Genomic DNA, 18,552 nt, shown 5'->3' on the forward strand with positions numbered 1-18,552 from the left:
CTTCTCCCCAAGATGACTTACAGATTCAGCAGCACAATCTTTTTTTTATTTAAAGATTGATTGATTGATTATAGACATAGAGAGAGAGAGGCAGAGACACAGGCAGAGGGAGAAGCAGGCTCCATGCCGGGAGCCCGACGTGGGACTCGATCCCAGGACTCCAGGATCGTGCCCTTGGCCAAAGGCAGGCCAAAACTGCTGAGCCACCCAGGGATCCCCCGGCAGCACAATCTTAATCAAAATCTCAGAAGGCATTTCTGTGGAAATTAACAAGCTGATTCTAAAACATATTATCAAAATGGAAAAGAACTAAAACAGGTTAAGTAACTTTTGAAACTGTTGAAAAAAGTTGTAGAACTTAACGGTACTTGATTTAAATTCTTACCATAGAGCTTGCCAAGACAGTGTGGTATTAGTATAAGGATATATAAACCAATAGAAGAGATGAGTTCAGGAAAATTGCATGCAATTATATATTGTCAATTCACTTTCAACAAAAGTATCAATTTAATAAGAAAGAAATAGTCTTTCCAACAAATGGCCCTGGAACTGTAAATTCATATAAATAAAAAGTGAACCTCAACTTTTACCTTATGACAAAGTTAACTCAAAATGGATCATAGACTTAAATATGAGAGATAATGCTATAAAAATTCTAAAAGCAGAGGAGAAAATCTTCACACCCTCTGGATGGATAAAATTTCTTACTACAGAAAAAGTACAACTCCCAAAAGGGAAAAAAAAAAAGTAAATTGGACTTCCTCGAAATTAAAAAAATTATATTTTTCTAAAGAAATCGTTAATCCTCAGACTGGAAAAATATATTGCATATCAATAGGGATAGATATCTGAGAAGTACTTGTATCCCCAAAATATAAAAGGTCTTACAATTTAAAAACAAATAGCCCAATTTAAAAATAGAATAAAAATCTGAACACTTGGCAAAAGATCTACAAATGGCCAATGAACGGTTGGAAAAGATGCTAAACATTATGAGACCTAAGGAAATAATAAATAAAACCATAAGGAGGTATTACAACACAACCACAAGCATGGCTAATGTTAAAAGACTGACAATACAAAGTGTTGGTAATGACCTGGAACAACTGACTCTCTGTTTAGTAGGAGCAAAAAGCTTGGTAAATTCTTACAAAGTTAAATACACATTTATCACTACATGCTGAGCAGTTCTACTCTGAGGTATGTAACTCAACAGGAATGATAACCTGTTTACACAAAGACTGTATTTGAAAGTTCATGGCAGTTTTATTCATAATAGCCCAAAACAAGCAACTGGTGATCAACAGGTGAATGGATAAACAAATTGAGGTATATACATACAATGGACTATTATTACTGAAAAATTTAAGAAAACTACTGATATAAATAACATGAACCTCAGAAAACATACTAAGCAAGAGATGCCTAAAACAAAAAAATTGCAAATGTAATTCTGCTTAAATGAAACTCTAGAAGCAGCTAATCTATACTAACAAAAAGCAGATTACTGGTTGTGAGGAACTAGCAGTGAGGTTGACAAAAAAAGGGCCTTAAAGGAACTTTTTGAGTGTTGGGAATATTCTATATTTGTTATTGTGGTAGCAATTTACAAAATTGAACGTATGTATATATATGTGTGTGTGCGTGTATAAATATATATATACACGCACACACACATATACTTGCTGAGTAATAGTACACTTAAAATGGATGCACACATTGTAAATTATACCCCAATACGGTACTCAAAGTAAAATAAAGATGATGTAATATAATATATCAAGGTAATTGTATGTATACATATACTCATATGTACATATCAAGTGAATGAATAAACAAAGTGAAGTATATATATGCATAAGTTCACATACATACATACATACATACAGCTACATACACACATATATTTCTCCCAAGATGATACTTGTTTCATATACTACCAGATACAATTTTCTACAATAATGGAAATATCCTATATGCTGCACTATTCAATACAGTAGCCACTAGGGGCATATAGCTACTGAACACTTAAAATGTGGCTAAGGTAACTGAAGAACATGATTCTTAATTTTATTTAATTTTGGTTAATTAACATTTAAATATCCATATGTGACTAGGGGCTTCTACAACGAACAGAATGGCTGTTAACAAAGACTGAGAAAAGATTTCTTTGCATGATTTTTTGGCATTATTACTCTTTATTCTACTGACAATAGCCAATTATAGAAATGGGGACTACAGATGGCTTGATTGCAGAGAACTGTCTAATTTGGAGAAGATACTTGGAAGTGGGTAAGGGAAGAAACAGAGAAAAAATAAGTATGTTTAAAATGGTGTTTACATGAAGGATGAAAGAATGTGTACACGGTAAACTACAGGAGCAACAAATCATGAGATTTAAAAATCTTTTTTGATGGTTTTGAACAGTTTCATTAATATAATGATCACCCTAGTACATGATATTTCCTTAAAGTAGAAAACCATGATCATTTCTATTAAGATCTATATCCCTAGTATACGTAGACTCCTTCTTCTAAAAGGCTGTAAATATATTAAACTATAATACACAGTATGACATCATGGACGTACGACTGACGAAAGAGTCAAAGAACTAAGGCTTGGTTTAAACTGTGCAACAAATCAAACTGACCAGTAATCTAACATCTCTGGTTACCAACTTCCTTGCTGATTAAATGAGAGGGTCCCACAGTAACTTAAATGCTAGGATGCAGCAATAATAATACAAAAAGGCTTTTGCTAGGTGCAGAATAATATTTTAATAACAGCTTATCCTACAAATGCCATTCACTAAACGATCTACCCAATTATGAGGATTTTAAAAGAATAAACCAGTAAGTCTAGTACTATGTAAAAGATCAGAGAAAGCTCACTGACAAATATTACAAATTTCTCCACAAGTTTATTCATGGCAACCAATGGCCCCTTTAAAGAATCCCATACTGACAATCCGTAATACCTCAGTGTCACTTTCAGACTACATGTAAAGTTTACTAAGAAACAAATACACTCATACACACACACACACATATATATATATACTCTAGAGCAAAATTAAACAGTTACATAGAAGGCATTAACTCAGTTTCAGCTTGAAGTTGGTGCACAGGGATAGTCTGTGTTTTAGAACCCTTGAGTCATTGTTATATTAGAATGCATGAAGAGAACTCCTGGAAGTCCAGCAGGATGCTGTAAGAAAAAATGAAACAATGTTTAACATATAAAAAAGGAAACATATTTACCAATCACTTTAAGAGAAAAACAAGCTTGAATTTATACTTTAATGTCAGGGTACATTCAGTTTTATAGTGAAGATAAGCCTCACTGAAACTGTAATTCCATTCTTCCCAATCTGTACTTCTCCTGTGACAGTATCTACGATAGATGGCATTCACTTAACCAACGTCCCCTTCCTTCTCCTACTCAAGAAACCATACTAAAATGCAAGTAAATGAACATATTAATATAGAGATAAGTTTAACTTTGCACTAATGTATTAAGCAAATGTTGGCATTGATAATAACTTGAGGTATACTACTCAAGAAATTGCAATACTGAGGTTCAGAACTATTTCAACAGATCAAGAAATAGGAATAGCACTTTCAATTAACCATCTTGTTCCTTGTTTTATAATCCAAACAAGTAGACTTCCCTGGCTTTCAGTATACTAAAAATTAAATTTTTACCTCAAGATTCTGCGATGATATACAGATTAAAACACTTTCCTATTGTTTTCATTTCTAAGAATGTTTTTTAGATGATCCGCTCAATAGTTTCTTTCTGGTATAACTTGTTACTAAAATCTGATACTTTGGTTAATTCTTATTAGCTGTTATTCCATTAAGACAAACAGTAGTCAAAATACAGAATTAAGCTAAATAGTAAAGCAGAAGACACTTAATATAGATTAAGGATGGTTATTTAAAACTTGGGAAATACACGATTTATGTTACGGTTTTTACTATGTCATAATTGAATAAGGCAAATTCTCAGTACCTTAAAACAGATGGCATAACATCTTGAGGCCTAGACACCCTAGACCTATTGATTTACTTCTACAAATAGAAACTAACAAAACTGCTCTCTTCAAAGTAAGAAAGATAGCCTTATACTCATATTGCCCTTTTAAATAATATGGTTTCCAAGCAAATTTAATTGGTTTGTTTAGTAAATTATCCACTTACCATTTTTCCTGTCAGTTCAAAATGTGGTTTCCTTTAAAATATACAGCATTCTTCTGTTCCAAACTCTGATACCTTTTATTTTCATTCAGTTTTTGATGTATCACCCAAAAAACAGTTTCTACGCTACTATTCTACCAATGTCATGTAACCACAAGGCAACAATCAATACCTCCTTTTAAATTCCATCTTTCTTCTACTTGGTCCAATGAGAAAGCTGCAAGATCCATACTAAACCAAACAATGATATACATTTTTGTGTACTTGCTCGGAAAAAGCTGTCATTTAAAAATTTTCAGAATATTTCTAATATTTCTTTGAAGTTAGTTATTAACAGTGACTTTATTTCAGCACACCTTTGTCAGTAAGTTATAGAACTGACTCAAGAATAACTTTAAAACTGCCAACAATATTCAGATGTTTAAGTAAATTATAGTAGTCATAAAATATTATATTCACTAAAAATCAGATTTTTCAAGTGACACCAAAAAAATGTATAAACAGAAGTCTAGCAGGACTGTGCACAATGCTAAATTTGTTAAGTAATAAAGAACAAAAGATAAATTATATATCCTATTCACATGAAAAACTTTAGAAGAAAAACCTACAAAATATCAAGTGACTAACCCTGAATGATTATTTTCCCTTTTTTGCTTCCTATAGCTTGTACTTTTTCTATAACAGACACTTGTATAAAGAAGAAAATGATAAATGGGCGTTCATAAAAGAACTATGGCTTACAAAAAGAAAGGATACTAAAACCATCAAGAGTACCCCTTTCAATGTCAGATAAAAATAAATGCGTACTAGGTACCAGTTAACACCTTATTACGGTAATAAAATGTCTCACTATTCTTAGAGTTTCCACTAAGAAAAATCAATTCAAGGAGACCATCATCTAAGCTAAAGAATTAACAGAATTTTAACTCCTTTGGGTTATATACAACAAAATTAAAGGCTAGATTCTATTTTTCCAATGTAGGAATAATGGACAGGAGTGTACATTACAGATACCTCTAAATTACTGCATAAACATGGAGGTAAGACTTAAGAATACAACATGAGTATATGTTATTTAGCAAGTGCAATTCTTAATAAATAAGTTTGAATCAAACATTAAAATGCTTATGTGACTATAAATTCTTTGAAGTGTTAGTTTGCTTCTTTCGCACAATATCTGGAAAACCACAGCAGGTGTATAACAAATGTGACTTAAATTAGTATCTGTAACTCCCCACAGAATTCCAACATTTTCATATTTATTATCTCATATCTTTTTTATAAAATATCTCATGATACCTCGTACATATTAATAGCACTCAGAAAGAAGCCATGTTTGGTTATCACTTTTGAACATAATTCATAATTTTATGTAATAATATTTGAAGATAAAAATGAACTTTTTAATTTTTATTTATTTATTTGAAGAGCAAGCAAGGGTGGGATGGCAGAGGGAGATGGAGAGAGAGGGAGAAAGAGAATCTTTAAGCAGCCTCCATGCCCAGTGCGGAGCCCGACTTGGGGCTGGATCTCATGACCCTGAGATCATGACTCACTGAGCCGAAGAGTCGGAGGCTTAACTGAGAGCCACCTGGCAACCCAAAAAGACTTTTAAAAAATGAGTATAACTTTAAAAATACAACAATGTATAGACTAATAAAAAATAGTAACAGTAATCATTTTTCTGCAATTACTTTATGTCAGAAACAAAAACACTCATGTACCTTTCAACTATACGTCTTCATATAACACAGACTTTAAAAAATCCAAAAGGCCACTGGCCGCCTTCTGTGTATCACTTATTCGCTAAACCCTAACTGAACAGACATGCAGCGTAAAAAGACAGAGGACAATCGTGCTCAACACTAAGAAAACAAACAACCCGATTAAAACATGGACAAAAGATCTGAACAGGCACCACACCAAGGAAGATATACAGAGAGCAAACAAGCTTATAAAAAGATGTTCCACGTTATACGTCATTAGGGAATAGCAAAGTAAAACAACACTGAGATAGAACTACATCCTTCCCATGAGGGCTCAACTCCAGAAACCGGATGATACCAAAGGGTGGCAAGGATGTGGATCAACAGGAACGTTCATTCGCTGCTGTTAAGAATGTGAAATGGTACATCCATTTCGGAAGACGGTCTGGCAGTTTCCTGCAAAGCTAAGCACAGTCTTACCATGGGATCTAGCAATGGCACTCCTAGCTTTACATCCAAGTAGGTGAAAATTTATGTCCACACATAAACCTGAGCACAAACAGCAGCTTCATTCATAACTGCCAATAAGTGGAGGCAACAAAGATGTCCTTCAAAAGGTAAATGGATAGTGCTCGCTTCGGCAGCACATATACAAAAGGAAAATGGTACACCCATACCATATACTACTATTTCAGGATAAGAGGAAATGAGTTATCCAGCCAAAAAAGGCACAGAGGAATCTTAAATGCATATTGCTTAGTGAAAAAAGCCAGTATGGAAAAGCTACATACTCTGGGATTCCAACTATATGATCTCTGGGGAAAGGCAAAGCTACAGGAGCAGAGAGGAGGTAGCTGGCCTGAACCAACAGGTGTAACTCAGGATGTTTAGGGCAGTAAAACTGTTCTAAATGATACCATGACAGCAGATACAGGGCATTACGCTTCTGTCAAAACTCAAAGAATTCAAAGAACTGTACAAAACTGAGAGAAAGCAGTAATATAAACTGTGCGCTTTGATAATAATGTGTCAATATTAGTTCATTAACTGTAACAAATGTCCCACTGAATGCGAGATGTTAGTAAAGAGAGAGCTATAAACTGGGGTAAGGCTATACATGGGGGCTCTGTACCATCTGTTCAATTTTCTGGAAACCTAAACTATTCTAAAGAGACTGTTGTTCTACAATCTAAAAGACTGTTTTATGTTTTAAAAGATTAGTTGTTTGCGGAAGATAATCTTTCATTACTGCCACTGTTTTTAAAGTGTAGGATTCTGAGAAAAGATGGGAGGGCCTTATAAATACTTATGGGGCAACATTTCAAAAGGTTTTTGTATGTTTGTCCCAAGAACTTTATAGAGAATCTTGTTATGTATGGGGAGTCCTTAAATACTGTGAGTGACATAATAAGATCCGGGTTTCAAAAAGAAAACTCTTGATGATGACACTGATGCAGAGTGTGAGATTTAAAGAAATCCAGGAAAGCATTTAGGAAGCCTATTAAATGTCAATAGTGACATCAGTAAAAATAATGACAGTTTTTATGGTGTAGTTTTCATGTGCCAAGTACTTTGTGTGTATTATCTCATTTAAATTTGAGCGGGTCCAGTCATCACTACCACATTATAAATGAGAAAATAAGGTACAATGAGATTATGCATTTTAAAGTTACAGGAGGGGGCAGCCCCAAAGGCCCAGCGGTTTGGCGCGGCCTCTGGCCCCGGGTGTGATCCTGGAGACCCAGGATCGAGTCCCATGTGGGGCTCCCTGCATGGAGCCTGCTTCTCCCTCTGCCTGTGTCTTTGCCTCTCTCTCTGTGTGTGTGTATCTGTCATGAATAAATATTTAAATGAATAAAGTTACAGGAGGGCAGCCCGGGTGGTTCAGAGGTGGAGCGCCTGCCTTCCGCCCAGGGCCTGATCTTAGAAACCTGGAATCGAGTCCCACGATGGGCTCCCTGCATGGAGCCTGCTTCTCCCTCCGCCCGTGTCTCTGTCTCTCTCTCTGTGTCTCTCATGAATAAATAAATAAAATCTTTAAAAATAAATAAAGTTATATGAGCAAAGGCAGGTAACTAAGGAGCATGGCCCCCCAAGAGGCCCTACATAGAGCCCCGCTTTACCCTGGCTGGGCGTCCAAGGCTGAAAGACAGATGTCGAAGGCCACAACTAGGTAAACACCTTGTACTTTACGGCAACAAGGGTTTCTTTTTGATATGTAAGCTACAAATGCCATGTGCTTCTCCTACTTCTATTCCCCAACCCCCCCCCCCTCACGGAAATACGACACACACCCACTTCATCTGCTCCCTTGGACTTTTATTTATTTTTTATATTTTTTTATTTTTTATTTTTTATTTAGTTATGATAGTCACACAGAGAGAGAGAGAGAGGCAGAGACACAGGCAGAGGGAGAAGCAGGCTCCATGCACCGGGAGCCCGACGTGGGATTCGATCGCGGGTCTCCAGGATCGCGCCCTGGGCCAAAGGCAGGCGCCAAACCTCTGCTCCACCCAGGGATCCCTCCCTTGGACTTTTAAAAGACAAAACCACCCGAGGCCAATTCAAAAGTACATTCCGGTGTTGTGCCCGAGACTGCGAATCCGAGAAACCACCAGGGAGCCGACACTGAGGCAAACACACGAGGGTTTATTTACAAGCTCGAGCTTGGGTCCAAGTACACCCGACACAGCAGAGCAGGGGCTGGGACCCCGAAGTGGGTTACAGCTGGGTGTTTTATGCGCTGGTCTAGGGGATTTTCAGAAGCGGCGGAGGAATTTTTCTTTTCCCCCATTCCAATATGGGGGGAAAGGGTGGGGGAGTTAATTCTTAAGATCTAATACCGGATTCTCTGAGCTCTGTTGTCTTTCTTTCTTTTTTTTTTTTTTTTGTTGTTGTTGTTGTCTTTCTGATATTGGGATTCCCTGCCGAGGGCATCCTGAGCTTTGTTGTCATTGTAATACGGGGCTTAACTGCAGTAAGGTAGAGTGCAGCTCCCATTCACAGGGGCCTGAGACGGCTCTGCTTGTGCTAACGCTGACCTTAAAGGCGGAATGGCCTTAATTTTCTCGGCCTCCACACCCGGCGCATCACTTACTACTTGGAAAATATTCAATATTCCTTCACTTACTCCCTCCACCAACGTTTAATAAGAGTCTGTTATGAACCGCACACACATTGTTTTTTTTTTTTCGGGGGGGGGGGAGGGGGGAGGTGTTCGTGATACAACAATGAATGAAACAAAGCTCCCTGCCCTCCCGAAACTAACATCGTAGCGCGAGGGCAGGGAGGACAATACACAAATACGTACATTCGGGTGGTGATAAATGTCAGTACAGGATCAAACAGATTAAAAAAAAAAAACAAAAACAAAAACAAAACAACCGCAACCGCACGGGAGGGTCCCGCGGGAAACCGTGTGTCTGGGGAACCGACGCGCGTCGGCGTCCGTGCTTGTAAGACACTTACGTTTCCAGGCAGTAGAGGCTTCTGCAGGCAGAGCGGAGCCTACATCACCATCACGGCCCCTTTCACCTGCTCCGTCTACTCTACACGCGACACAGTGGTTAAAAAGAAAAAAAAAAAAAAAAAAAAAGCCGCCGCTCGCCGCGGGGCCCGTGGGAGCCGCGCAGTGCGCGTGCGCGGGAGCCCCGGGGCCGCGGGGGGTCTAGGGCTGGGGGAGGAGGGGGAGGGGAAGGCCCGGCCGCCCCCCGCCGCCCCACCTCGGCGCCTCACCTTCGCGGAGACCCCGGCCCGACAGGTTCAGCTGTCCGCTCCTCCTCGCGGCCTTCAACAGCCCCTGGGGCACCGAGGCGCCCGCGTCCGTCCGCTCGGCTCGGAACCCCGCTCGCGGGTCGCGGCCCGCCACGCCCCGCGGCCGCGACATGTTCCGAGGCTCGGGCCGGCACGCGCAGCCCCGCCCGTGACGCGTCACGCAGGCGCCGCCGGCCGTGCGCGGGGGCCTTCGCTGGCGGCGGCGCGGCCCCGATGTCGTCACCGCCGGCGCCCGGGCTGCCGCGTAGAGGAGCCCTTCCCGTTGCCGGCGCCGGCCCCGCGTCTGGGAAATCGCTCGGCTCGAGTAAGTGCGGCTCACGGGCTCGGGGCGGGCGGCGGCGGCGGGCGGCGGCGGGCGGGTTCGCCGTCTGGGCGGTCGCGGCGGCCGCGGGCGTCGGGGCGGGACGAGCTTCCGTGGTCGGAGGCCCGGTCGTGGGCCTGCGCGCAGCCGGGAGACCTGGGCGCGGCCCGCAGCGTGTGGCGGGGGAGCCCCGAGGCCGTCGGTCCGCGCGGGCCCGGCCTGCGGGGGGGGGGGGGGCTGGGCCTGCGCCTCCGCCTCCCGGGACCCGAGCAGCCCGGCGGGCCCGGAAGCCCGCGACACCCGCGTTCGAATCCCGCCGCCTCCGTCGGTGCCGCGGCCGGGGCCTGGCTCCGGGCCGGGGGTTTGGCGCTTCTCGCGAGCCTCGGAAGGACGCCTGCCCCAGCCGCGCAAGGACTAGCGCCCGGCGTAGAGCGCGCGCGGACGGCGGCTCCGCCCGGCGGGGAAACGCTGCTGCCGGCCCCGGTGGCCCCGGAGACGCGCTGTCGGGTCGGGAGCGTGCGCTTGCCCCGGCCCGTCGGGCCAGTGACCCGGGGGCTCCGGTGCCCCCGATGCCCCCGATGCCCCCGATGCCCAGGGCCGTGCGGGGCTCGGCTTGCCGCTGCCCGGAGTGATTGTGTCCCGCGGGGAAGCGGCCCCCAGCCCTCCACCAAGCCGGGGGGCGCCGCGATCCTGCGCCCCTGAGAGGCGGCTTTTAACCACCCACACCCCCAACCCCCACCGCCAACACCAACAACACCCCCCAACACCACCCCACCACTAACACCCCACACCAACACCAACAACACCCCCAACACCACCCAACCCCAACCACCCCCCAACACCAACACCCCCCACCAACAAACTCCAACACCAACCACCCCACCACCACCAACACCCTCACCAACACCCCCAACAACACCCAGCACCAACACCCCCACCACCAACACTCCCCCAACACCAACACCCCCAACAACACCAACAACCCCCAACACTCCCACCACCAACACGCCCTCAACACCACCCCACCACCATCAACACTACCGACACCAACACCCCCACACTCCCACCCCAACACTCACACCCCCAACATCCCCACCAACACTCCCACCCCCAACACCAACACCACCCCCAACACTCCCACCCTCCCCAATATCATCCCCACCCCACCAACACCCCAACACTCCCACCCCAACACCAATACCACCCCCAACACCCCTACCCCCAACACCACCCCCTAACACCCCCACCCCAACACCCCCAATCCCTGCTTTTTCTTCTCCGTTCTTCTTCAGAATCTTTGACGCTAAAAGTGAGTAGCAGAAAAGTAGCAGAGCAACACCACCCGCAGGGAGAGTGGGTTGTGAGGCGAGGACCGTAGTTTTTGCAAGGTCTCCAGTGAGCCTCCTCCCTGCCACAAGTTCATCTTGACAGTAATGATCGGTACCACCTTCCTGAGCCCCAAGTGTCTGGGGATCTCCTTTGCTTTCTCATATTCAGAACAGTGACCAACTTTGCAGGTGAAGAAAAGGAGGTTGAAAGGGACCCAGAAACTTGCTGAAGGTCACGAGGTTCTGTAAGTGGTCTGGCCAAGAACGCAAACTGGATCCCTCTCGCAAATCTTTCTTGTTAATCATTAGGATTTGCCCATTGGCCTTTATGCCATCATCTTCAACCTCTTTATCCTAGAACCATTTTAAGGGACACTTCAATTAGGTTTTACTATTATTATTTTTTTATTTATTCATTTCATGATGGGGGAGGGGGCAGAGACACAGGCAGAGGAAGAAGCAGGCCTCATGCAGGGAGCCGGATGTGGGACTCGATTCCTGGTCTCCAGGGTTATGCCCTGGGCTGAAGGCGGCGCCAAAGCGCTGAGCCCCTCCTCACCCCACCCCCCGCGCTGCCCTTTTTTTTTTGTTTTGTTTTGTTTGTTTTTTTTAATTAGGGAAAAGTTTTTCCTCTTTGGTGGTTTGTAACAGCCTGCCTTTGGAGGATGAATTACTCAAGTATGAAAATTCATAGTAGCCACCAGTCCCCCATCCTAGATTCTTTTCTTAGCTTAATTTTTTTTTTTTAAGTAATAGGCAAAGTGTAATATTTTCATTTGTTGTGCTTCTGCTTGAAGTGCAATATTTTGTTATTGACATTTACAGTAAACGTTGCTGCATTTTTTTATGAGAGAAGCGTGATTCTGTTTAATGGCAAAGTAATTCTGAAAATCCAAGTGACCATATACTTGTGGTAAACTTCAATAGGTATAAACTGACATGTAAAATTTTATGAGTGTTTATTTATAGTACACCGTGTGTTATGCCTGCGGAGCAAGTACAGAGTAAGCAACTTGAATTGAGCCTCCATAATCAGAGCATAGAGTGATATGTACTTGTCTTCCTGGGACTTAGCACCTTATGTTAATTGTATTACTTTAGGAAGAATTCACTGCCGACAAAAAAACCCAGCAGTTTCTCAGCTTGAGCATTTCAGCAAACATATTTGCTTAAAAAAAAAATAAAAAGGATTTTTGAAGTAACATGAAATGGATGTCTCCTGTGCAGAGGCTGGAGTCTACTCCATAGCTACCTTTTGTAGCAGAATTTGCTTAGCTACAATTTATTATTTTCATTTTATTAAAGTAAATAATGCCTTGTCCACCTTCTTTGCCAAATGAAAAAAAGTGGAAGAAAAAATGTGCCTAAGAATTACATCAACCAAAAAATGCTATTCTGTGTGGTAACGGAAAGTGTACTTTATCAAAGTAAGATAGAGTGGCTTACTTCTCCTTTTACAGTTTAGTAAGACATTTTCAAACATGTCTGTATTACTCTCATAAATATTGCTACACGTTAGATTTATTTCAAAGCTGAAAAGTAAGATGGATTTATTGAGGCAAATCAAGAAACTGTAGTAAAGGAAAATGACGTTAATTTGTGCAAAATTTTTAAAAATGTTACCACCTAAGAGCAAAATGAATTTGCTTTCCAAACATTTCTAGGAAGTTTCTTTTTGTGTAAATTAACAGATTTAGATGTAACCTATTTTGAATTAGTATTATCTTTCAGAATGTTGCCTACTCAGTGGGAACTGCTATTTTATGGTAAAGTTATTTATTGAAAGAACACTTTTTAACACTGTCATTATTGATTGGAATTGTTGAACTTAAAAAAAATGCTTAATGTTTTTTGAGTGGGATTTTTTTACATTCTTACATACTTATTATTCAAAGTTTTCTGTATTTGTGCCTCTATCAATAAGTTGTTTTAAATGATCAAAATTGAGAGCAAAATCATATAGGACAGGGGCTCTCCATATTTTAAATAACTCAACTTTTCAGGTGTTCATTACCCGTGTCTTTTAGTTTCCTTTAAAAATTTCAATTCGCAGTTTCGCATGTTTTCCATTCATGCCTATAACTACCAACTTTTAAAAGTAGTCAGGGGGATCCCTGGGTGGCGCAGCAGTTTGGCGCCTGCCTTTGGCCCAGGGCGCGATCCTGGAGACCCGGGATCGAGTCCCACGTCAGGCTCCCCGGTGCATGGAGCCTGCTTCTCCCTCTGCCTGTGTCTCTGTCTCTCTTTCTCTCTCTGTGACTATCATAAATAAATTAAAAATTTAAAAAAAATAAAAAATAAAAAAAAATAAAAGTAGTCAGTAGAAAACATTCTATACTATTTCACTGAAGGCAGTACATATTTTGCATTTCTATTCATAGTTTAAAATGTAGATTTGAGTTGTATTTTGTTGTTAGTGAGTTGTGATAATTTTTTCTGATGGAGAGTACAGTTTATTTTAGAACATTTTATATCTATTTTTTGTATGTTCCCTATGCTTCTCTTTTTCATTTTTTTTTTTTTTTAAGATGTATTTATTTGAAAGAGAGAACAAGCAGGAGGATCAGGGAGAGGGAGAGAGAATCTCAGCGACTCTCCGCTGAGTGGGGAGCCTGACTTGGGCTGGAACTCATGACCCTGAGATCATGACCTGAGCTGAAACCAAGAGTCGGAAGCTTAGCCAGGACCACCCCCTCTTTTTTACTTTTGAGTCCTCTAACAGGAAGCTTGCTCTAGGTAGTTTAATCTTTGAGTAAAATAGCGGTTCTTAACATTTCTCTCAGCTTTCAATGCAAAAGAATTTCGGTCCTCAGCTTTGGGAAGATAACATTTTCATTTTACTCTTTTGAAAAGGTTTTTACAAGGTGCTTGGGGGTGGCACAGTTGGTTGAGTATCTGACTTTAGTTTTGGCACAGGTCCTGATGTCAGGGTGGTGAGATCAGCCCTGCATGGGACTCCGTGGGGAGTCTGATTAAGACTCTCCTTCCAGGGTGCCTGGGTGGCTCAGTCGCTTAAGTGTCTGCCTTCAATAGGTTATGATCCCAGGGGCCTGGCATGGATCCCCACCCCAGGCTCTAGGCTTACCTGGGAGCTTGCTTCTCCCACTCCCTCTGCCCTCCCCACCCCCATGCACTCTTGCTCTGCTCTCTATTTCTGAAATAAAATCTTTAAAAAACAAAAACCTCTTTTCCTCTCCCCCCTGCCCGCCCAAATAAATGAATCTTTTAAAAAATAAAATGGCTTCTGCATGCTAGTGTTTTTCCTATGAAGGAAAATGGAGGAACTAGTTAAACATTTTTTAATTCTAATTACTATTAGTTTTATTTTTTGGTTTATTTCTATCAAAAAAAAAAAAAAGATGAAGTGGGTGGTTATAAAGCAGTCTTTATGTCATTAAATAAATGTTTATTGATTTTTCCAAAATCAGCTGGGAATGTTTCCCATTATTGCCAAGGATTCCTACTCCTAACCTTTAAAAGCTATTTTCTTGCTCATTTTTCCAAGATTAATGTTTCTCAGACTGAAAATATTAATTTTATAGGATTTCAGAATTTGTCTCCTTTAAAGCAGTTAACTAATAGAGAAAATTAGGGTACCAAATCCTAGAATGTACTTCATAATATCATTCTGTCTTTGTGTTAATACATACAAACCCACTGTCAAATAAATCTGTTTAAAAGTTGGTTTTAATCAAAATCCACTATTTTAAAATTTGACTTTATATCACTCTCTGCTGACAATTTTTTTCTGCTGGATTTGGCTTACAACTTCATTTGCTTAATACTTAAAGAGGAATCAGAGGATTATTCATGACAAATATTGTTCTATATGAACAAAGCCTCCCCGACTGTTCTAATAAGATAATATGGTCACTGAGACTTTATTCTTAGTGTCAATTTAAGTTGGTAAGAGGAGAATATAAGAATAATTTGGTAGTTTGTTGACAATTACAATCAATAGATTTTTACTTAAAAATTTAATATTCAAATTTCAAGGCAGAATATTTATACTCACAATTACAATCAAATAAATGCTAGTTTAACTTTGAGAATAACTTCAACACTGTCCACAGTTTTTTCCACATCAGGTTTTTTTTTTCCCCATCACTTAAAATATCACAGTTACCTGTACTTAAATAATATGGAAGGTACCATCATTGGTATGTTGAGACACTATTGAACACCTAAATACCTGGTCCCTACAGTGCAAATCTGTGAGCCCAGCTTTGCTCTTCAGCTTTATAGAAATACATGTTTTGCACTTGTCACTGAATTTATTTACTGTTAATACATCTTTGATTATTTTCCACTTTAGAGATTCTGACCTTTTTTCTTTTAATTCATTTCCTAGAAAGTTACCTTTCCACCATCTCTTCCCTCCAAAATAATTATTTGATCAACATCTCCACGTGTTTTAGACTTCATTGTGAGTTAATTCCAGCTCATAGTTCATAGCTTCAAGTGACTGGAGTGGCATTTGGGAAAAAGCATTATGTTTAGCTTCATCGTTTATCAGAAATTCAGATTGTTAAGCGTACTTAGTAATATTTTCCCTTTTTTACCCCCTGTGCTTTCGTCATTTGATGGTTTGTTGGCTCTGACCCATGTCACAGTACTTTTAAGATTAATCAAGCATATATGCAATTACTTACGTCTTGGAAATAAGAATACTCTAAAACTGTAGAAAAGTAATTGAACCCTTTCATGTTGTCCATGGAACATTTGCAGGTTTTTTGTTGTTTTTTTGGATGGAGGGGGGTTGTTGGTGTTTTGTTTTAGAAAGAGAGAGAGAGGTAGAGAGAGAATCTTAGCAGGCTGCACACCGGGCACAGAGCCCGACATGGGGCTCCATTTCATGATCCTGATATCATGACCTGAGCTGAAATCAAGAGTCAGATGCTAACCCACCGAACCACCCCAACACATTTGCATTTTGTCAAAAAAGGTATGTTTTGTGTAGCCATCATCTATCTCTGCATGCTATTGATAAAGTCTTGCTTTAGAATCAAAGTGAATATGAAAAGTTGAAATCTGTTGGTGTCATGTTTCAGTTGCAGCAGCCTCTGGAAGAAAGAGAATCTAATAAGTGCATTTTGCATGTTGACTACCACTTAACAGTTTACAAAGTATTTTTGTATTTGGCAGTCGATAAGACATAGGAAAGGTAAGGAAGTTGAACACAGACTTTCCTACAGTGGTATATATCATTTTTGGGGTGCCTCTGTGCTGGACTGTGGGGTCGGTGCTTCATATCCATAACATTTCTAACCTTAAAAACTCGTACCTGTGTCCTCATTTCTCATATAAGGGAATTGGGGCTCACATGGCTAATTGTAGGAAGCACCTATGGTTGAGAACATGCAGAGAGGAGTAGCATGGGGTACTTGTACTTTTTTACACTTATAATCTGAATATTTAACATTTTCCATTTATTACTTTATAATTTGTAAAATATGCCACAAACGAAGCCTATATTAAAATGCGAGATCTTAAGAAACTCTTCTTGCTATGTATATTAGCTCTTCTGATCATATCTTCCATGTGAATGGTGTCCAAGGGACAGCACTAGCCTAAAATAGAGTGATGGTATTAAATGGAACCCAGTTGAGGTGACCATTTTTCAAAATGAAAGATTTTTAATTTGTAAAGTAAGGATAGTTGAAGTTTATCTTTTCTAAGCATGTGTATTAGTGTTTTCATCCTCTTAACAGCCTAGTGAGGTGAACATTACTATCATTTTTCAGATAAGGAATTTGAAGGACAAAGTAATGAACCAGAGTCACAATTACTTTAATTTAGTTTGACTCAGCCTGTTTTCATAATCACTGTAGCATCTTTTAATTGTTGTGAGGATTAAAAGACATTTTAAATGCATTCGGTTAAAAAATATATATATAAATAAGTAAATAAAATAAAAGCATTTGGTTATTATAGGTCCTCTTATTACTGAGTTGAGTACACTTTCTTTTTTACCAATTTTATCAGACTTTAGAAATAATTTTCCCTCATGAAGAGAAAATTATTTTTATAACATAGGAGGGGGAAAAAGTTCGAATGGTGAAAATGTCTTAATTCCTTGATCAGGGAAAACTGTTAATATTAAAATACTTCAAACTGTTTATTTAAAGATACCTGTAACTCTACTGGATATTTTTTCTTTTTTCAAAGATTGTGAAACAGTCCCTCAAGTGGCCTTTTCTCAGTTGCATTTTATTATTTTTTTTAATTTTTTTTTTATTTATTTATGAGTCACACAGAGAGAGAGAGAGAGAGGCAGAGACACAGGCAGAGGGAGAAGCAGGCTCCATGCACCGGGAGCTTGACGTGGGATTCGATCCCGGGTCTCCAGGATCGCGCCCTGGGCCAAAGGCAGGCGCTAAACCGCTGCGCCACCCAGGGATACCCTCAGTTGCATTTTAATGTCCAGACTATCACTTTTTTTCCTCTATGTAAATTTTCAAGGTGTTCACAGATCCTGTGCTGTCAATTTAAAAATACGGATTCTCATGCCATTGGTAGACAATATAAATTAGACAATGCAAAACTAGTATTTGGAAATAAATTGAAGTAGATTTTTTTTCTGTCCTAGTGTGTACTTCCTAGTTTTTCTTACTGCTTTCTATAGCCATAGAGGAAAAATGGATAGCCAAATACTTTGACAATTTATCTCAGATTTTCTTATAAATCTGACAGATGCATTCCTGTCTTCATTCAGCAAGCCTTTGCTAAGTATATTATCTGAGTGAGGCATTTGTGAAGTTTCTAAGCATGTAGATGATAGTAAATTTTGTCAAATACTGATTTTGTACTAGATATTGTCTGGCATGAGGAAACACAAACACCAATACTGTTACCTTCCCTGTCCTCAAAAAAATGTATTTGCAAGATAGGAATTGCTGCTTAACAAGTTTGATTGAAGTCCTATTGCTTGTGCAGATTTGCAAAATTGTGTCAATTAGGAGAACTCATTTCTTCTATTAGTTTGCACATGTGCTCGCTTCAGCAGCATATATACTAAAATAGTTCGCACAAAAGTGGCTAACAGTAACAGAGGTGACTTGATTTATCCAAATGGGAACATGATATCCAGTGGGTAGAGTGATTATATATATATCTGTACCAAATCCTATCTTTTATTTGAAGGATTTCCAAATAATATATGAGAATTTTTTTTCCTTTTGCATTGGAAATATCTTTTTTTGCAAGTGTTCTTTTTTCCCCAGCCACATTTGTATATAAATCAC

At 40.2% G+C, this 18,552-nt stretch overlaps 1 protein-coding gene across 5 annotated transcripts in view; it reads right to left on the reverse strand.

Annotated features, from left to right (window-relative positions):
* LRRC40 (leucine rich repeat containing 40) overlaps window positions 1-9,822 on the reverse strand; it is a 49,063-nt gene extending 39,241 nt beyond the window's left edge. The window contains exons 1-2 of one of the 5 annotated variants that reach the window (XM_077905005.1): window positions 9,641-9,822; window positions 9,374-9,448 (exon numbers count right to left, since the gene is read on the reverse strand). In XM_077905005.1, the coding sequence (XP_077761131.1) occupies window positions 9,374-9,448; window positions 9,641-9,791 (226 nt within the window). In that variant the 5' untranslated portion in view covers window positions 9,792-9,822. Of the gene's footprint in view, window positions 1-3,099; window positions 3,208-9,373; window positions 9,449-9,640 lie in introns of those variants that run through there. The other 4 variants (XM_077905003.1, XM_077905006.1, XM_077905007.1 and 1 more) reach the window with 4 other exon arrangements.
* Between the last annotated feature and the right edge of the window lie 8,730 nt (window positions 9,823-18,552).

Source organism: Canis aureus, chromosome 8 (genome assembly GCF_053574225.1).
Source record: "Canis aureus isolate CA01 chromosome 8, VMU_Caureus_v.1.0, whole genome shotgun sequence".
NCBI lineage: Eukaryota > Metazoa > Chordata > Mammalia > Carnivora > Canidae > Canis > Canis aureus.